This window comes from Xyrauchen texanus, chromosome 41, assembly GCF_025860055.1.
Source record: "Xyrauchen texanus isolate HMW12.3.18 chromosome 41, RBS_HiC_50CHRs, whole genome shotgun sequence".
NCBI classification, from domain to species: domain Eukaryota; kingdom Metazoa; phylum Chordata; class Actinopteri; order Cypriniformes; family Catostomidae; genus Xyrauchen; species Xyrauchen texanus.
In genome coordinates, this window is record NC_068316.1 from 26747344 (window position 1) to 26769440 (window position 22097).

Genomic DNA, 22097 nt, shown 5'->3' on the forward strand with positions numbered 1-22097 from the left:
TATAAATGCAGTCAATGTATCATACAAAGAAAAGTGATTACTTCAAACTACAGTCTTGCATAGTCAGACCTATATCCTCACTTTGTTTAAGCCCTGTTCCAGCACTGGAGAATCAAATATAATATAGAGTCTCAAAGTTTGTAGTAAAACAATCATAACTGTGTAATTTTAATTATGCTACCTCATCTGTCAGCATGATGCCGGTGAATCACGTTCAGCCTCTTTGTATGTTACATAATTGTTTTTGCAAATGCTCGCTCGCGTCCCTATGTAGTGTGTGAGTGAGCATGAGCAACATGTAGCTGGCTGCAGTTCACTTAACGGCCACAGGTGTCATTAATAACGAGGGTTTCTGAATCTTACATACTGCACCTTTAAAGTAGAGAGATTGAAAGATCATTAGGTATTAAATATACTTTTTTAATTTTTGTTTCTATATACCTCTTTTCTACTATTCTTATACTAGCACTACTCTAGCAAGTCTACTATTTCACAGTTGTCTTACAGTAAACAGATAAATTCTGTCTTAGACCAAAGGAAAAGGACACTGACCAAAACTGTTTTCTTGTCATTTATCTTATAAAAGATGACCTCATTTTATACAATTCCCACAGACTTATCTCAGCTAATAGACAATAGAAGGGCTTGCAGTCAGGTTTGCGCCGAGACTGATCTTTCATCTAAACTCAAGTGCCTAAGGCACCAGTTCGGTCCATGGAAGAAGTTTATGCCTGCTCTCACTGCCTTGCATATGGTTTTCCAATTCTTATCTTCAATTTCTTTTTCCTGTTTTACTTCTTCCCATCACCGCAGGTTCACTCTAGGTCTGCTTAGTTCATTTCATTGCTTGCCGGTTGCTCTGGAAACAATATGTCGGCATAGCAACGGCCTACACATGCAAAACTGGAAGTGACGGCAGCATGGGTCACCTCCCATTGGCTGAAGCTGGAGAGGTGCAGCGTGGGATGCAGGGAGGGGGCTAATGTCATGTGCAGCTGGTCGGGCTGGATAAACCGTTTCCTTCTTCGAACGTGTCAGCGGAACACAAACTGAAAACAGGAAAGCACTTCCCAACGCTCTCCCTGGACCTCATATCCGGGCATCCTGAGATTCGTCGCAGAGAAAAAATGCAGACAAATGCTAAACATAAACAAGCAATTGTTTGGAGGAGATTGAGTATGGTTATCGTAAACCCTCACACCTACAAACTACTGTCTAGGGGAGTGATTGGAGTTTGATATCCAGATCGATTAAAGTACTTCCTAGTGTTTCTAACAGTCTCATGGGACACCATTCAAAGACATCTTCTGCATCATGTGCCTTATCTACCGAGACCCACATAAAAAAAACACTGAGAGTTGTCGAGCCACAGACCTTTGCCAAGTTCTGACTTTGACCATTTCTTACACCCAGTTTCTCAAGCACCCTCATGGGACACCATTTAAAGACTCATGTCATCTTCTGCATCAATATCCTTGTCTAGTGAGAAATATATTTACAAATGCTGAGGGTTGTTCTGTGTTGACCTTTGCCAATTTCTGACCTTTACCAATTGTGACACCATCCATAACCGCCCAAAAGAAGTTGGAAAGTCTTCATCAGAACAGCCTCATTGAGCTGACATCTGTTTATTCATAGACATTCTGGGATTTGATCACACCATTATTATGTCAGTAAAATGTTATTGGTTTGAATATTAATTGTCCATTCTAGCTAAATGGAAGGACCTCAGGGCTGAGAACATGACCTTGTGCAGATTATGATTTGAGCATTATTTCATCCAAGGGACTTATTTAAAAAAAGTCTCCAATGAAACGAATTGGAACAGTATAAACAGATGAGTCATTCAGGAAAACTCTCTTTAACTCTGGATTGAGCTGGACAGCTTCTCACGATGTCTAGAGAGCGAGGCTTAGTTGATGCTTTAAAACAAGTGCAAAATGTCAAAACATAGAATACTGTATAAAGAGTCATATGATAGAATATGTCCTTAGAACACATGGTGTTAATAATACTGCAAGTGTGTAATTTCTGTGCCACTAGCATCACTAAATTTAATTGATGGCAATAATGACCAAAATGGTTATCCTCGCCCCAAACTCAGGTCATTGGTTGAGCCAATGTTGCTGTGTCGGGATGGATGGACCACTCAAACAGAAGAATGTTTAGTAGTGCTGCAGAGTCACAGTGTTTGTCACAGTCACACAATCCATCTTTAAGAAATAACATTTTGAACAGTCAGAAGCTATTGTACATATGTGTACATCCTCATTGCATTGTTTTGCTATGAGTCAGTGCATGTGCTCCAAGTCGTAGGAAATCAGACATGAAAGATTTGGCAGTTATAGACTTCAGAAATGGTGCTTATTCCACTGCACGGCCAAACAACCTGACTATGTGTTAGTGCAGAGCCAAATACTATGATAGGAATTTGAAGTGTCGTTTGAACTCACACCTGCAAGAGCTCACAACACATTATGATCGGAAATACAGTTAGATTCTCAATGGCAGACAAGAGCAGTTCTGGATCATTTCAGAAAACATGAGCCAAAGAAAGATAAGACACAGCTGGGTTGTTTATGGACATTACAGTGATGTTATTGAGTGAATAACTCAAGAGACTTTTCAACAAAGGGCAAGATATCAGATGCTATTCTGCAACAAATATATGTTTGTTTGTTGTTTGTAATTTGTCTATGGTAAATCTATTAAATATTAATATTGTCTATTAAAATGTTAGTAACAAATATGGAGCTTTTATAGTGTGTTAACGATCTAAATGTCTAAGATCTGAATTTGACATTTGTATTTGGAGTTCTAGATTTCTTCATAATCTGAAAATTTGAAAATGTCATTTTATAATATGAATATATAAATATAGCTACATCCACCTCTAAAAAAGTAAAACAAAAAATCTGCTATTAAAAATACAGATTTATAAAAAATAAGCCACAAATATCTTCAATTTTGTTAATTGTCACATCTAGAATTCCAATGAACAAACCTCCTGAGACCAGAGTGTGACTGTGTGCAGGTTCCATTACCCTTTTCGATTTGTAATTAGTAGCACCTATATTTTTCCTAAAAACTGATGGCAACATATGTGGACAGCGGGACTAAGTTGTGAAATATGAAATATTGCTATAGAAAGTCTGCTTTCTTTAATCAAATTGTTTATTATGTTTCCAGAAATGTTGGTTATTCATGTTTTTGAGACGTTACAGCCATTACATCAGAAATTAGCATAATTTATTCTGATTCAAGTAATGGCCAGCATCATCCAATCACAGAATCTATGTACTGATTATCATTGTCCCAAAACATGTTGAGTTGTCCAAACATCATCTGCAGCCTGAAACTGATCTTTTTGTCTGATTTTATTAATGAATGCACTTAGCTGGATAGAAAGCTACAAGATGCTCCCTATTTAGTGAATGACTTATCTTCCAGTGTGCCGTCTGTCTGCACTGGTCTCAGAACAGTTTAAAATGAACCATATTTTTATCCTAACTCCATATAAAGCCTCTGAAAACAAAAATTTTCAGCTTTTGGATGCACCCATTTATTCCCAATGTGATGATGCGCAGTAAATATTGTATTTCTGAAGAAAAAATGCACCAAAGTACAGATTAGTGTAAATTGTGTTTAGCAGCATGCCGTTTCGCAATAAACTGCTCAAATTGAAATAAAATGGCTTATCGGATGAAACTAGATATTGTAATCTTATAATTCAAACAGGTTTCATTGTAAAAATTTATTTGGTTTCTTACCAGATGTAGTTTTGTTGGCATTTCTCCCAAAGACCTGCCGTGATTGGCGCCATGTTGTTTAGTCACATGACTCCAGAAGTACATCAGAAGTTTAACCCTTTACTGACATAATAGAGACTCCTGAACTGAGATCAGTCAGTTTAAATGAATTAAAATTATGCGATGCACATAGCGAAGTCAAAATACAATGTCCACACACGTGAACGCGGGGTCGCACAAGGTTAAGAACACGTCCTATTTATTATGAAATGTCAAATTTGCAATTTAAAATTTTTTATTATTTTTATTTTATTATAAGAGGTGGAAGTGAACTTATTTTCTCTCTTATTTTCAATAATTTGTATATGTTATAGGTTTATTGCTTTTGATTTTATGATATATGTTTATAATATGTTATATTTATTTTTGAATTTAACATAATTAACATGAAAATAATGTAAAAATCTTAATGGTCCTTAAAACAAAATGTAATTATTTCCTTTTTTTTATATAGAGTCAATCATAAAACTTTTTGACAGTTTATAAGAGATTTACCCAGGTATTGTTTTATTAGTCTCATTACACTGACCTCACAGAACTGGGTTAATCACATTTTAAAGGTATAGTTCACCCAAAGAATTAAACCTCCGTGGTGTTCCAAACCCGTATGTCTTTTTTTCAGGGAACCCAAAAGGAGATGTTATGCAGAATTTTTTCTTTTCTCTCCATGCAATGAAATTGAATAGTGACTGAGGCTAACATTCTACGTAACATCTCCTTTTGTATTCCACGAAGAAAAAAGCATCATACGCTTTGGAACAAGATAAGGGTAAAATATCACTTTAAGGGTGTGTGTATTATTGATCATTCAGAGTGAAATCAGTTGTGTTTACATTATGGATAGTGTAGAATTTAAATGATGCTTGAAAAGACATGTAATTTGGCAGCGAAGATTCTTGTGTGTGAACTGAATGCATCATTATGTCATTATTTTCACATTTGCAGTTTCCTCTCTGATGGATATTCATATGATTAATCACATTATTATCATTGCAGAGTCAAGAGGGATGGCAGTGCTTATGTTATTGGCATGCTGATTGATCATTAGAGGACTGTGTGGTTAAGCAGTATTTATCATAGCCTGAGGTGTTTCCCAGTTCATATCCTGTCATCAGTGCACCTCGTTCTGACTGACAGTCTGTGAGGCCAGGAGTTGCTTTATGACATCATCGCTGTATCCCAAGGTGTCTCTGAGAACCTGGACGGTGTGCTGGCCAATCACAGGGGGAGGAATCGGCTTGCTGAATTCAAAGCTACTGAAGTGCACAGCAGGGCCTGTGTGGAAACAACAAGAATATATTAAACCAACAGAAAAAATGATTCTTAATCTGTGCCAAAAAAATATGTTTGATAGTTTCCATATACCTTTGGGGACACTGTATACCAGTAATGGTGGTGAACTGAGATGAATTGTATGTGACTGAATTAAAATGGAGAGTGGGCTATGGATGAATGATAGAGATGTGGGTCACGTGTCTGAGACTTGGGTGCGGAGACCCCATGCCAGAGTCTGCCACCCATAAGAGTGGTGGATTATACTTTATGCAATGAACTAAAAACAAATTAAAGACTAATTAAGAACTAAATGGAGCTGGAATGTGTGCACTGAAACAATTAATTAAAAAAAAAAATTTTCTTTCTTTTTTTTATGGAAGGTGGTGAGAATTCCAGTCCTTGGCACAATTTAACTCATGCTGTTAAATGGTAAGGATGTCAGAGGGTAATTCTTCAATTAATGGAACTTTGCTGTCCCCAAAAATAATTGTAAATGGGGGTTGATAATGTAGTTTAAAGGGAGGGGTTATCATAGCTTTAAACTTTTATTTTGACTCTTTGATTAATTTTTTCTAATTTTTAAGAATGTTTTAAAGGGATAATTAAAAAAAATGAAAATGATCTCATCATGTACTCAACCTCATGCCATTCCAGATGTGTATGACTTTGTTTTTTCTGTTGAGCACAAATATATTTAGAAGAATATCTCAGCTCTGTAAGTCCAGATTGTAAGTGAATGGTGTCAAAAACTTTGAAGGTCCAAAAAGCACATAAAGGCAGCATACAATTAATCCATGTCTTCAGAAGCTATATGTTAGGTGTGGGTGAGAAACTATTAATTCTTCTCCCTCCCCAGTAGGTGGCGATATGCACAAATAATGCAGTTCCAAAAAAACTAAAGGAGAATGTGAAATTGAAAGTGGAGATATATAATAAAAAAGGACTTAATTATTAATCTGTTTTTCACCTACACCCATCGCTTCTGAGGATATTGATTAAACCACTGGAGTTGTATGGATTACTTTTATGCTGCCTTTATGGAATTTTAGGAGCTTCAAATTTTTTGGCACTATTCACTTTGTATGGACCTACAGAGCTGAAATATTCTTCTAAAAATCTTTGTTTGTGTTCAGAAGAAAGAAAGTAACATATCTGGGATGGCATGTGGGTGAGTAAATTGAGATCATTTAAATTTTCAGGTGAAATATCCATTTAAGAATGTTAAATTTGTAAAATTTTGCCTTTTTTGCCCCACCTAGTTGTAACAGCAAATTAATGAAAAGTGTTAAAATCAGGAACAATTCTACATTCATGTTTTCCTAAAAAAAGTATTACTTGCATATTTTATTAGAAAAATAAAAATAAAATATAATTTTCATGTCCACAACAGTGCCGGCTCACTTGTCCAGCCATCCTGGTTCTAAAAAGATTTTTCCCCATTCATTTTTTTCTATTGGGATATTATAAAATCCTTCATACAAGATTTCTAAGCCTTGAACTAAACCTACTACATCCAAAGTGAATCACAACAATACAAACTTTGATTTGAAGCAAAAAAGTATTTTAAAATCGGACAAAATAACAAATGTACAGGACTGTTAAGTCTTTAATGAGGGAATAAACTAAAATCCATGAAGCATTGTGAATGACATAAATAAATGAAAAATAGTGGAAAATAGAAACATATTGATTCTAAGATAATAGGTATAGAAACAATATATTTAAATTTTATTGCAAAATATTCAGATATGAACAAATATGAACTACCTGTCATAAGTTCTGAAACACATACTCACTTTATTTTATATATATATATTTTTTCTTCACATTTTAGAAAACTAGTAAAGTCATCAAAACAATGGAATAACATAAATGGAACTATGGGAATTATGTTGTGACTAAACAAAATCCAAAATAAATGTTATATTTTAGCATCTTCAAAGTAGTCACCCTTTGCCTAGAATTTGCAGAAATATATTCTTGACATTTTCTCAACCAACTTCTTGAGGTATCACCCTGGGATGCTTTTTAAACAGCATTGAAGGAGTTCCCATTTATGTTGGGCACTTATTGGCGGCTTTTCTTTATGTTTTGGTCCAAGTCATCAATTTCAAAAACGTTTTAGTAAAATTTTTGTTTAGTAATGAAATAAATGTGGTGGCACAATTATATTTTTGTCTACAAAACTAATTTCAAACATTAAAGCATACGCCTTCAGATCAAACGATTTTTAAGATCATGAGAAACATTTCAGTCAAGTGTTCAAAACTTTTAACCGGTAGAGTATAGGAAGTATAAGTATATAAGTAAGTATTGTCATGGTCTCGGTGAGTCCACTGGTTTGTTCTAGTTTGTCATTACATGTTCTCTCTGTTTGGTTCAGGTGTCGCTGGCTCACGTAATCAGCGTTGCCATGGAAGCCTTTATTGTTTCCGTGGTAATGCTGATCATTCCAGCTTGCTGCGAGCGAGTGGCAACTGATCACCATTAGTTCTCAGACTATATGTACCTCACTCTGTTTTGTGTTCGTCGCTCGATTGTTTGTTGGAGTCCTGTTGTTTACCACTCTCTCCCTCTGCCCTACAATATCCTGTTTCGTGTTGTGTGTATTGGTTACCAATCTGCGCTGTATGCTCCGGCATTGTGGTTAAACTGCCTGTTGCCTCACTTCCTTTGATGCTTCTTCTGAGTTTTTTCCTTAGCAATACCTCACAGCACCAGACTGCTCTGCACACGACCACTATGCACACAAGCCTACAAATACTACTCTCTCTGGATTCCCAGAGAACCTACTCTACATGACCACTACGCACAAAAGACTACGAACACACCAACCTTCTCCATGCTGCAGTCGGTGCCGGGTTCCCAACTCTAAGCTTTACCAGCCTAGCTGTGTTTATTAAATAAACTGATAATTGTTCTCCGCACTTGGATCTTTTGTATCATCCTTCCTGACAAGTTTAAGTATTTAAAATGTTATAAGCTGTCGTTAATAATCAATTGCCTTATGGAAAAATTAAATGGGAGTTTTTCTTCCAGAACCAGACTCTACACCGCTGTCATTATAATCACCAAGCATTTTAGATCTTTTAGATCTTTTTGGATCTGATGGAAATGAGAAGTGACAGAGGAACACAACTCTGCAGAAGAGTGTCAGTTTGAAGATAAATTTTAAGATTTTTACATCCTGATCTGAGTTAATTAATTAGGTGTTGTTACCAAACTAGTGAGTATTTGAGTATTTTAACTTCTATTAATTCAAAGTTAATTAAGTGCTAGCTAACTTGTAGCATTATTAAGTTAAAGCTTATCAAACTTTTTCCCCAAAAATTGAAAAATCATTTAAAAACTAAAGTAATTTAATCAAAGTACACCAAATTAAAGTTGGTTTAACAAAATGTCATGACTGAATCTTAATTCCAGGAGATTTGATGTTATAAAACACATGAAACATAGTTTAAAGATGTTTCTTTTTTCAAGATTTCAAGCAGTCATATTGCCCCTAATTGAACAGTCACTCAGAATATAAAACATTTGCAATTCAATTTAAACACATACAGTGTAAGAGGGCATTCATCAAAATGACTAAAGGCTTTCATTATTTCCTGTTACATGTACTCATACGTAACACCTGCGTAAAAGCACATAAAGCAACTGACCTAATTTTTGTGAAATAAGAGTATGCCCTAAATATACAAATGTGGCATTTACAGAAAGATGATGTCAAAATGGATGACTGTTCTCAGAGTAGTTCATATGTGGGAGTCACTTCCTTGAAGCTCAGATATTGCTATCATTAGGCAGAATTGACATATACTTTCCTTTCCTTACTTCTCTTTTCTTCAGCACGTCCCATTAATTTTACAGAAACTAATTGCTTCTCCTCCCCATGATTCTACGATAATATATCCAACGCTTGATTGATGAAAAAAAAAGAAAAAGGTGAAGGTAACGCGACAATTGTCATTCATAAATTGTTTTAACGCAATGAGGGATTTACACCTACATACTGAGCCAATACGCAGAGCTGGCCTCCAAAAAGTTCTTACTTAATACTTAGAATTACATTTTTTTTTTTTTTATTAAAATTGCATCTGAACTTGACAATCAGTGAATGTCATGCATTTTCATTGTATGGAAAAGAGCAACTTCAACACTTGTTTCACAAGAAAAAAAAGGCCATAGAGTTTAGAGTTACATAAAGGTGGGTGAAACATTAAAACATGAAGTTTTGGTTTAAAGCAAATTATCTGCATAAGGTGCAACTTAATTGAAATGACCAAATTTAAACGTGAATGCATGATTTCTTAATTTTGTATCTTATTTGTTACAATTTTGCACTTAAAATTAATTTCGAAAACCTGATGGAGCATGACACTTCTGTTTAAAGGTCACATTCCTGACAACTGCTGTAGCCAAATGCATTCCAGAAATGTGTTTTGATTGCTTAATGTCCCCCATTCACCTCTCTGGCAGAAAAACATGCGGTTTTCAAAATGGAGATAGTCCGTGTCAACACGAGAGCGAGCCCTGTCATTTGTTATTAATGGCATTTTGGAAAGTCTCTTGTTTCAAACGGATTAAAGTAAGACATGGAACAGATGACAAACTGCAAGGGTAGCTTGGGTTAAAAAAGACATTTGAAGTGAAGGAGCAGTCACTTTCTTTCTCATCAGATTTTTTCTCTAGTCAGGCTATACATAAACATTTCCATATGTTCTCTTTGATTCAGAGTGCTTCTGATGTGACAAAGATGAGAATGCATCACAGCCTGGCCTTACAAGTTGAGGTTTTGTGGAGTCGAGTGTCGGCCATATATACAGTGGACCCAAAATGTTTGAACGCATCAGCCACACTTGAAAATTTACAAACGTCGTTGCTTTAGATAAAAAAATATTAAATATCAAGGTAAGTGGCATCATTTCACAAAAAGAGATTTTCTAAGAAAAAACTTTTCTTAGCTATTTTTTTTTTTTCAGTTACATTTTAACAAATAGTGCCAAGGTGATTTTTATATTTTTCTATAGGGGTCCATTCATTAACATCAGTTAATGCATTAGGTATAATGAACTATAACAAGGAACAATATATATTTTTTACAGCATTTATTAAACTTTATTTAATGCAAAAATACAATCGTTCATTGTTAGTTCATACTGCATTAACTAATTTTAACTTATACAACTTTAATTTTAAAAATGTATTGGCATTAACCAATATTAATAAATGTTTTAAAAGTAATTTCCATTTGTTAGTTCATGTTAACCAATGTTAACAAATGGAACCTTATTGTAAAGGGTTAATTACATGATATACCGATTGATTAATCAAATTAATTGCATTTCAATATTTCCTAAAAAGGTCCCCAAAATAAAGATGATTCAATATATACATCAGAAATTATAAATATAATATACAATAAATACTTTAATAATTCACATAATTTAAAGATATTACACTATTGTGGAAACATTGATTAAACTAAACAAAAAGTGGATTTAGAAGTCAATATATTGTTTGGTTTATTCTCATAATCACTGAACATGAGCCTATCACCAGTCTAGAGCATCCAGCTGTCGATTTGCTGCCTGTACTGCTGGAGCTGCGCTTACTGCCACTTGCTGACTAAAACCTGCAAAAACATACAGGTGGATCTTCAAGCTTCAATTGCTCTGGAAAATTCCTTATTACGGTCACGTGATTAATTGCTTAATTTTTTTTAACACATATTTTTTTATATATAATCAATCACTGAATAATTGTGTTAGAACGACAGCCTTTCTATGGACAATTTCCACCTACGTCTAACAACCAGAAAGTGCTTAAATATTTTTGTCTCCAGTTTGAAGAGAAAACTTTATGTAACTAAACTTCTGTCTGTGAAATATTTTCCTTGGAAAAGTTAGCTTGTGCTATCTTTCTTTAAAATAAATGTAATTTGCTTTGATATTTTGTAATGTAATGCAATGACACTCACTAAGAATTTTATTAGGAACACTATGGTCCTAATAAAGTGCCCGACATGGTCTTCTGCTGCTGTAGCCCATTCGCCTCAAGATTCGATGTGTTGTGCATTCTGAGATGCTATTCTGCTCACTACAATTGCACAGAGTGTACAAGGAAATAAGGTGTTTCAATCCACAGAACCACCGCTCACTGGATGTTTTTTGTTTTTGGCAGCATTCTGAGTATATTCTAGAGACTGTTGTGCATGAAAATCTCAGGACATCAGCAGTTACAGATATACTCAAACCAGCCTGTCTGGCACAAAAAATCATGCCATGCTCCAAATCAATGAGATACATTTTTTCTCCATTCTGCTAGTTGATGTGAACATTAACTGAAGCTTCTGAACTGTATCTGCATGATTTTATGCACTGCACTGCTGCCACACGATTAACTGATTAGATAATTGCATGAATATGTAGATGTATGGGTGTACCTAATAAAGTGCCCAATGAGTGTATTTTTAAGTGTGCCTCGATTTTCAAAATATTTTGGGGGACTATATACAGTATTTTGCTTTGAGTGGTCTTTTTCTGAAAATTAATTGATATATTTTATAGTACCAGAAGAAAACTGTATTGCTCAGGGGTTGCGCAGGAGACTTAATGGAGTAAAAGATTTTGTGAATAGCTCAGATAATTCGGTCTTGAAAGAATTTGATGACAAATGTTTAGAGTTCATAATGAAATCTCTGCAAAGTGTGCAACATTGAGATCTCTTTTGAAACTTTGAAGGAGACACGTGTGATTACTGGGGTACAAATGTCTGAGCAACAGGAGACTGTCCATTTAATCTCATTGCTGAGAAACAATTGAGAAATTAAATTCCTATCAGTGGCTTCTTTTGCTGGGCCATGGATATGTTATTGTGACATCAAATTATAATATATTGGACAATATAATCATGTTAACAGGTACACTGCAAACACATATTTTGTTGTCAAGTAAATATAGCAGAAAAGTAATTTCTACATTGAATAAATTAGATTAAGCGTGAATCTGAAAATATCAAGTACACTCTTCATTTGTACTTAATTCAAAGAGGTAAAAATGGATCCTCTAGCATTAAAGTAAATATTATTTATGACTGTTTATCTTGGGGTGCACTTGCCTGGTGATGCATCGCTCCCTAACCATCATCTGCATGAAACCACGGAGGTTTGAGGGACCTCCACAATTAGCAGGGCAAGGATGCTGGACTAACAGGTTTTGCTTCGTCCTTTTCTTAGGTGAGGTGGTGACATGGGAAGGTGGTGTGGATGGCAGGGCACCAATGTGCGCATCCAGAATTCCAGGAAAGTTCCGGTTAAGGGCGATTCCACAAGCGCAGACTAGACGGTGATGGATGAATACTGCGAATTAATTAGTGTAGTCGGCATTTAGTCGGTTGCTGGTCAAACAACTAAGATGCCTCATAGTATGGGAGATGGCCTCCTTAAAAGCTAGGAAAGTAGGGCCACCTCATTCTAGGTATGGGCGGTGCGCGGGTGATTGCTAGGGGTCCGTAGTTAACAAAATGTATTAAGTTAAATTTACTCACTTTAATCGAGACTATGTCATTAAAATAAGTAGATTTTCCTTAATTTTATATCATTAAAATTTACTTAGAAAAACTGTGAGCAATGATGATACTTTTGAAATGAAGAAATTCCAAACAAGCGTATATTCGGCACAGGAAATGCGGTAACGAGGCAAAGAGGGCAGCATTACGAGTCAAATGGCCATTTCAAGAAAAGCAACATCCAAAAAAGGAGGGAGCGACAGATTTCCAACATGATTGTGTGCGTGTGTGTGGTTTCGCAGCCTCAGCAGTTAGAAGCAATGGCTTAACCACATCCTCTATCTTCTCCCTCCCTCTCTTCCCCTCTCCTTCACTTCTGATCGGCTGGCCGCAGGCTCTTAATTGCCTCCCGCTTTCACATCTGCTTCTCCTCAGCCATTACCGTGGTGAACGAGGGAGCAGGATGCTCCTCTCCTCCACAGGCATGGTCCAAGGTTTTCCTTTTGCTCTACTGCAACAAAGCGCACTGTGTTCTCTCCTCCCATTCTGAACTTCATTCATTCGCTGCTCATTTCATACTTGAGATGCATCTGTTGACCAAACCTTTAAGAAACTTTAAGGAATAGTTCACACAAAAATGAAAATGCTTTAAATGCTCCATTGAACCTGTGAAGCAGACAAATGTCACAATATATATTTAGACTGGAATAGCTTAAGATAAGTTACTTGCTGACTGTTAGTTAATGTTCAATTTGGATCTTAAACATTTCACTTTTTCTCTTAGTCTCTGGAAGACAGGATTGAAAGATTACAGTAAACCACGCTGACATACTAAATATACATTCGAACTGCTGAGCTAAATCACTCCTGACGTTTTCCATGCGATATAGATGCATGCATCCTGTTGGTGTCTGATTGCATGTAAATATTATCATCAAACCATAAAGCACATTTCCTTCCTGATTGAAAAAAGATTGAGCATCATTTTCCGGTATTTCCATGAAGATTCCCCATAGTACTGGAAAACCCTGAGATGGAATTCTTTCCATGGAGCAATTATCAGTGACAATTGGATTCTGTCGTGGTCACCTCATTTACATTCCCTCAGAGAATTAACAGGTTTTCTTTCTTAAAGCAAGGAAAATTAAAGCTGAAAAGTCCTGTCCTGTTCATATTAGTTCCAGTAATCTATATCTAATCAACACCATTTTATCTGACATATACGGAAATTTATAAAACAGATAGTTCAGGCTCTAAAATCTGTTTGGACCACATCTGATGTCACTGTGAAATAGCCGATATATGCAGACCTGTGACCGCACAACAATTGAATTGTATATTAATGAAGCCACTAAGTTGCTTATCAATCACAAAAAGCTTACAGTTAGTTAATGAACCTGGTGGATGAATTGTTTATTAGTAGTGCTTACTGGTGGTGGCGTAGTGGGCTAAAGCTGGTAATCAGAAGGTCACTGGTTCGATCCCCACAGCCACCACCATTGTGTCCTTGTGCAAGGCACTTAACTCCAGGTTGGTCTGGGGGATTTCCCTTAACTCTAAGTTTAAAACATAGCCTTATGGAAATTGTGCTGCGTGATGATACCTCAAATTGTGTGGCTTGTTCAGGTGAGCTGTGCTGTAACATTTTCTGATCAATTTGGCACATGATTTTTGTTGGTGGACAATAAAATGGGTGTAAAACCCTATAGACTTATATTAAGAGAGGGACCTGGGCAATATCGAGGAATTAGATTATCTTTGGGGATGGGCTCTTTTGAATTGGGCCAGTAAGTAACCATCTAACAACCACTCAAAACACCCTAGCAACCACCTTGCAACACACTGACAACCAAAGAACACCTAAGCAATTGCATATCAATGCACAGGCAACTATCCAGAACACCCAAACATCATAGTGAAAATAATTAAAGTAATTCATTATTGATGTTTCTAGCAATTCACTAAAGCACTAGATTACAGCAGGGTGTGCATTATAGTCATTTTACAATGGTTAAGAGGGTCCTACTTCATACCTTGCCTAAAAACTGCCCATAAATGTGAAGAAAAAAAATCACTGTAACACACAGCCTTTTGTTGCTTATTACTTCAAACACAAAGTCGCTCTTGAATAAAAACATGGTGTCACTAAATGGTGCTTAGTTAAATGGACAGAACATAAAGAGGCAAAGTGCTATTGAAGTTGAGGCAAACTCCTAAACAACTTCAGATTTATGTAAAGGTATATCTGAGACCACTTCAGTTAAAGGGGGGGGCATGAGAGAGATAGTGTGAGTCATAAAAATATGAGTTTCATTTAAAACTGGGTTGAATGCCAGAGCAATACATGCATGCAACAAATTCTAGAGGAAAAGTATAGGCTATTTGAAGAAATGGTTTGAACAACTTCCACTGTATCGTTCACTTTATGTTGCTAGTCTTTTTGCTGCAAAAGGTCTACAGTTTATTCTCCTCAACTACCACCCACTTTAAAGGACCCATTTGACTGGCATGTTCAACAATTAATCACAGTTTGTCATTTTTGTGCCGTTTAGGGCGGGGTTATCTGAGATTATACCACAATAAAAGATGGACGTGGAAAAATATATTTAAATGATGGTGCCGCAGTCTCTGTGAACATTTGTATTGTAAACGCATGAAAAAATAGATAATGTTTAGAGACTTTAAAGTACAGAAAATAAGTACAGACATTACTAAGAAAATAGAGCATAATATATAGTTATATCTAGTATAGCTGTAGAAATTAACGTGATAACGCATTGGACTAATGAAAACATTTGAATGTGCAAATTTTTCATAATAATGATTAACGCCTTTACCATCAATACAGCATAAACCAGCATAAAGACTTGTTGAAAGAGCAGAAACTTTGCAATGTGTCCACCCGGAGTCCTTACACTGATGCACACACCACAAAAACAACACTGATTCTGTTTCAGTGATAAAATGATGAGGAAAGGAGCTCTTAATGCTTTTTGATGTATAAAACAAGCCCAGACTTGTTTTAGACAAGCTCCTCAGTCACATTCCTTTCACGTAATAAAATAATTGAATCAATTCATTGATTTATTTGGTAAGTAGCTATGTAATAAATGGGATAATGTACAGTCAGCCAGTCATTACTGCAAAATAAACTCCTTCAGGGTGATACAAGTCCATTAGGCTTTATTTTACGATAATGACCCAATGACTATACATTATCCCTTACATACAGCATTTGCGTTACTAAAGCATTTTTTATTAATACATCCAAGTGACCAGTAAACTGGTCCATACAAGAAATTATTTATTAAAATCTTATAATCATGAATAAAACATATTTCATTCATTGCGAAACATCTTTCATCTCTTTGTGTTTTCTTTGCTGTTTCTAGCTCTAAATGTAGGGACAGGAGAGGATGATAGGACAAGAGTGGGTGAAACTCTCGCACGCCGCTTGGACCTGTAGGCCTGAGCTGTCAACCAAAAGATGAACATCTTCATCAGAGGAGCTTTGAGGCCATTCAACAAGTAGCACATCGCGCATCTTTTTGACTACGCACTGCAACTTGAATGGGGGACAGAATGATAACTGAAGGAAAAAAAAGCAAATCCGGTGTCTGATAAAAGAGGCTTATGTGAAACATATATAAGAGCAAAAGTGGGTAGCCTCATTATATATTAGCATATGTAAAGTCTAGAAAGGAAATCACGATAACTGGGAAGTAATTTTACGTGAAAATGAATAAAATAACATCTTTATACATCAAAGGAGCAAAGAGCTCCGGAGGTGGTGAGGTTGTTAGTTAGAGCCTGATGAATTCATTCATGAACTTTGGAAACAGTGAGTCACAGTTTACTCTTTTTTTTAAAAGTCAGAACTAAACTTCCATTCATTCTGGCTTTGGTTTGTATGCAATGACTTGTGTGTGCACCAAAACAGAGATTCCGGGTGGTAAAAATTATTCATATAACATTTTGAGTCCTCTCACTTTCCAAGTCCACATCCAGGGAAACCCAAAACTGAGAGCCAAAACTAATTTCTAGCATAAAACTAGAAAATTGGCATCCAAAGGCATGTCCTAAGCCATGCTCTATTAAAGGAATTTTCTGGGCTCAGTACGAGTTAAGCTCTTTCAACAGCATTTGCGGCTTAGTGTCGATTAGCACAGAAAATTATTTCGACTCGTCCATTACTTATCTACAATGGAAGTCTATAGGGCCAGTATTCTGAAGGGTTTAAAAGCTGAAATGTGAAGGTTATATCTTTGATAAGTTTCACTTCCATTATATGGATTTTTCAAAAACAGTTCATTATTTGAGCTGTAATGTTGGGAGGTGGGACTACTTTTCTGAGAGGATGAACCTAATTTGTAATTCCTGTGAGTTGAGTTTGCTCCATGTATACAAAGTAATTGTACATTGTAATATCCTTCTTCATATCATGTAAAAGTTGCTGAGTTTACCAGCGTTACATGGTCATGATGAAAAAAGTTTTGGATATAAATTTGACGAGACAGGGTTGATAAGCGAGCTTATCAAGGTATTCTTGTGGCTACACTTTTGAAACTTTTTGACTTTTGAGTTTCAAATTATATTTTCAAATTTGAGTTTCAAATTTATATTTTAATTTCTATTACCTGGCCCCCAAGTCAAAATTCGACCAGCTCAAAAATGACAATTTAGCTTTACATCTTAAATTATAAACATGTTTTGATAAATAATTAATGTAAGGAATTATGAGCTTCACATTTACTCTTTTAAACCCTCTGGAACACTGGCCCTTTTAACTTGCATTGTAAGTCCATTACTGTCACTAAGATATTTGGTTAAAAAAAAAAGGTAAAAGAATTGCATTATTTTCTGTGGTTGTCGACATTAAGCCACAAAAGCTTTTGAGCTGAGCTTAAAGGAATAGTTCACCCAAAAATGAAAATGATCTCATTCTCATGATACTCACCCTCATGCCATCCCAGATGTGTATGACTTTCTTTCTTCTGCAGAACACAAATGAAGATTTTTATAAGAATATCTCAGCTCTGTAGGTCCTCACAATGCAAGTGAATGGTGACCAAAATTTGGACTCTCAATAAATCAATTAGATCAGCATATAAGTAATCCATGTGACCCCAGTTGGGAAATCTTCAGAAGTGATATGATTGGTGTGGGTGAGAAACATCAGATCAACATTTAAGTCATTTTTATGATAAATTCTCCTCCCTGCCCAGTATGTGGCAATATGAATAGAGAATACAAATCGCCAAAAGCAAAAGAAGAGGAATGTGAAAGTGAATTGATACCAAAAAAATTATTAAATATTGATCTGTTTCTCACAAACACCTATCATACCTCTTCTGAAGTTATGGATTTGACTACTTGGCTACTTCTACGTTCTTTTGGAGGTTAATCACTTTGGTCACCACTCACTTGCATTGTAAGGACCTACAGAGTTGAGATATTCTTATAAAAATCTTCGTTTGTGTTCAGCAGAAGAAAGAATGTCATACACATCTGGGAAGATATGAGGATGAGTAAATGATGAGAGAATTTTCATTTTTGGGTAAACTATTCCTTTAACTTGTTTTGTCCCCAAATGTTCCTTTAATAAAGGAAAAATATTCTCTATAAGTGTGGCAATGGTATTTTGACAATTTAAAACAATGCAGAACAACCCTGGAAAAAGCTAAAGTTAGACAATTGTGTATCATTGAACATTGAAGAGCTTGCCAAAATGACATAGATTTTCTGTGAGAAGTGGAAGGTGACTTAAATGTTCCTAAAATGAAAACATCCTGAGGGAATACTGAGACCCGAAAAAAAGAAAAGTGAATCTTTATGATTTGAGAGTGGCCCCTGCTGCATCAGTGGATTTGTCTTTTGTGCATACTTCGCAAAGTCTACAGGGGGCATCAGGACGATATCAGCACTAACAACCCTAGATAGCTGGCTCAGGGTGACGTCAAAGCTGTTCTGTGTTGCAAGGGGATCTGACAGACTGTAGACGTAAATACTCTCATTCACACAAACTTTGGCCCCAAAGAAGTCTAAAACAACTACTAGAGAACTATTGGCATTATCACATCAGTGACAGCATTATTAACTTCACACCAGTGAGGTTTTGCAGTACTAGTGACACATTAAAAGAATAACGTCTGTAAACACGAATTTCCTCCATGCGTTTATTACTTTAATAAATGATGCCCAACAAAACAATAAATGTTGACGGAGTATAACAACCCATCAGACTTTCGCGAGCTTACACCAGGAAACTATTGAGGGAAAACACATCAATAAATGTCCTTCATCTGCCATCGTACTACTGGGTTCTTGCCCACAAGTCCTCATTATTCGGCCTGAACAAGAACACCTCTGGGTAATTTTGTGCATTCTCTGTACTTTGACAGTGGATGATGACAATGAACAAGTCCATGAGAACATAAGAACTGCACACTGTTTCGGATGGATGGGCCACTAAAACAAAACTATATCATTAATATTGTTAGAACAAGGGGCATTTTCTGCATCCTATTCTATATATATATAAAAAAAAAATGCTTACAGCAGATTTATTCAGCAAACAGAAAAGAAAAAACACATGTAAAAACCTGCAGTGTCACAGCAAACAGTGAATAGCTGATTAGGACATAAACCACGCTGACAAGCGGAGCTCCTTTTTTGGGCCTATTGGGATCAAAATCTTTACCCGTCAATTCGTATGACATCTGAGCGTGGATCAGAGGAGAGTACTAAGGGCGTCTGGGAATCTGACGTCAGAGGAGATGCACTCCGCCTGCGGCCTTTCCCACCATCACGTCCATACCTTTTCATTCGTAAAATTTCCCTCAGGAACACATTCCTTCATTCAGTCTAAACTTCTAAAAAGAGGACAGAGGGGGCCAGTGGCATCTCTACATTAGGGGGAGGTGTGGGTGCAATCCACCAGATGTGGCGCTGTTGTGCAAAATGCATGGCATATTCATACATTTATTATAAGAAATGATATATTTTTGTCATCTTAAACTTGTTTAATATCTATTATACAAGACAACAGTAGATATATATTCTTATATTAATAAAAAGAGTTGATCATATATGTCCTCTGAATTTACTGCTCAAGTGCAGACCTGCATCGTGAAATTCATTGGTAAGATTTAAAAGCTAATTTTATTCTAATGTGTTGTTGGTTGGATTAAAGTGCACCGCTCATCATTTCAATTAAGTGTATGCTATTGAAGAGAAGAGCTATATTTCATTACTTCTCAATGCATAACATAAAGCTAAATTGTCTGATTCATAAATGTCATGCCACATCAGTGCAGTACACACAGAGGCTGTAAACTTCAGAAAGTTTAGTTTTAATGTTCAGAACTGGCTTATAGTTCTCTGGGGTTGACAGCTAAAGAGCACATAATGTGCATCAGCAGTTATGAGTTCTTACAGAATAAACAGACAATTACGTCGTGTTCTTGAATATGGTAAAAAATAGATGTGTTTTTAGGAACACATCAAACCTGTTAAAGGCAGAAAAAGAATTCTCAGCACAGTGAGGGAACCCTTAGGGGTGGGCCATTTCACTGAAACATCTATAAAACTAAATGCCAAGAAAGTACAGTAACAATTACTGTGATTATAGAATTAGAGATGGTTAACTTTAATTGGTCATGAATAGTAACCATTTTCCAGGTCTTATTTGAAATATATGTTTACTGTTAGCATTTAAATTTCTGTTTCATGAACATGGGTGTTCTTTCTCAGCTCCATTGTATTCAATATACACTGATGACCACTCACAGGTGAAGCGAATGCCACGTGTGAAGGTCTGGGTAGATTAGATGGTAAGTGAACAATCAGTTCTCGTAGTAAAGGTGTTGAATGCAGGTGAAATGGGCAACTTTGACAATGGCCAATGTTATGGCCAGATGACTGGGTCAGAGCATCTCTGAAACGGCCAGGCTTGTGGAGTGCTCCTGGTCAGTAGTGGTGAGTACCAACAGATTGTGTTCCGAGGAGGAAACTGGCGAAAAGGTGTTGGGCGCCCCAAGGCTCATCGATGCGCGAGGGCAACGAAAGCTAACCCGTCTGGTCCGAACTGCCAGAAGGTCTACTGTGGTACTATTTTAATGATGTTACGGGAGGAATGTGTGACAACACACAGTGGATCGCACCCTGTTGTTATGGGGCAGCATAGCCACAGACCAGTCATAGCACCCCTGTCCACCATCAAAAGTGCCTACAATGGGCATGCAAGCATTAGAACTGGACCTTGGAGCACTGGAAGAAGGTCACCTGGTCCGATGAGTCCCATTTTCTTTACATCACGTGGATAGTACATGTGTGTCATTTACCTGGGGAAATGATGGTACCACGACAATGCACACATTGTTCGTGAATGGGTCGAGGAATAGGATGAAGAGTTCAAGGATCTCAATCCAATTGAGCATCTGTGGGATGTGCTGGACCAACAAGTCTGATCCATGGCGGCTCCACCTCGCAACTTACAGGACTCCTTAAGGCCATGCCTCTGAGGGTTGCCGCTGTTTTGGCAGCACGCGAAGGACCAACAGCATTTTAGGCATAATGTTTTGGCTCATCAGTGTATAAAGTCTATGCAATGTTTATCCTAAATGAAATAGAGATATTGACTTCTTTAGGTCTCCTAAATCAGTTAGGATATGTGTGGGTATGTGGGATGAAATAATCAAGATGCACCACTATTTCAAAATGCACATGGATAAACTGGATTGCGAGTGGTTAGATTTCTTTTTTGCTGAAAACCGCACGCAAAAGTGACACTAATTTGCCCCTGACTGCGTGAATACAGTCAAAGAGTCTGAATCAATATTGAGGTGGTTTATGTTCTAAAGTTGCACATATTTTGCTTCCCTCTTACCTTTCCCACATCAACAAATGTTCACCGTAGTTAGTCAAATTTTCAGAGGGCATCACAGAGAGCCGCAAACTCAACTAACAAGAAGCTTCTGCCAAACGCCTTTCATTTAAATAAAGGGGTTTATTTTGGGAAGTGCCTCACAATAAACTGTTCTGCACAATCGCTAATGAGGCAGCCTCTCGCAATCAACGGCACAAAAACATCCTCTGAGCCCTTTTCATTCTCACTCTCTGGTGCTTTAAAAAACGTCTGACAATATTTCTTAACATACTGTAGTTGCATTCTCAAAGGCATCCTAGCAAATGCCTGCTAATTTATTATTTTCATTCCATTAGTTATTCTGTGATTATGTAATGTGACAACTATTGCTGCTGTCAGATTGTTTTGTAAAGCCATTTTGGTGCTATTCAGCTCTGATGCGTAAACCCCTGACCATTACATAATACACGCTTACTGTCAATGGAAGCTAATAGCCAATTTTGCACCTTTGTTCTTTGGAACTCCATTTTTGGTTCTTTAGAGCCACACATTAAAGGTAAGAAATAAAGGAATGGTGGGATGTTATGGGGGAATAAATAGTGAGGTACAGTACTAAAGCTAAAAAATCTCAATAAAAGTCT

General features: G+C 36.5%; 1 protein-coding gene across 2 annotated transcripts in view; it reads right to left on the bottom strand.

Moving 5' to 3' along the window:
- Positions 1-4288: 4288 nt before the first annotated feature.
- sugct (succinyl-CoA:glutarate-CoA transferase) overlaps positions 4289-22097 on the bottom strand; it is a 135410-nt gene continuing 117601 nt past the window's right edge. Inside the window, exon 14 of one of the 2 annotated variants that reach the window (XM_052113614.1) lies at positions 4289-5084. In XM_052113614.1, coding sequence (XP_051969574.1) covers positions 4921-5084 — 164 coding nt within the window. In that variant the 3' untranslated portion in view covers positions 4289-4920. The remainder of the gene's footprint in view (positions 5085-22097) is intronic. The other variant, XM_052113616.1, reaches the window with a different exon arrangement.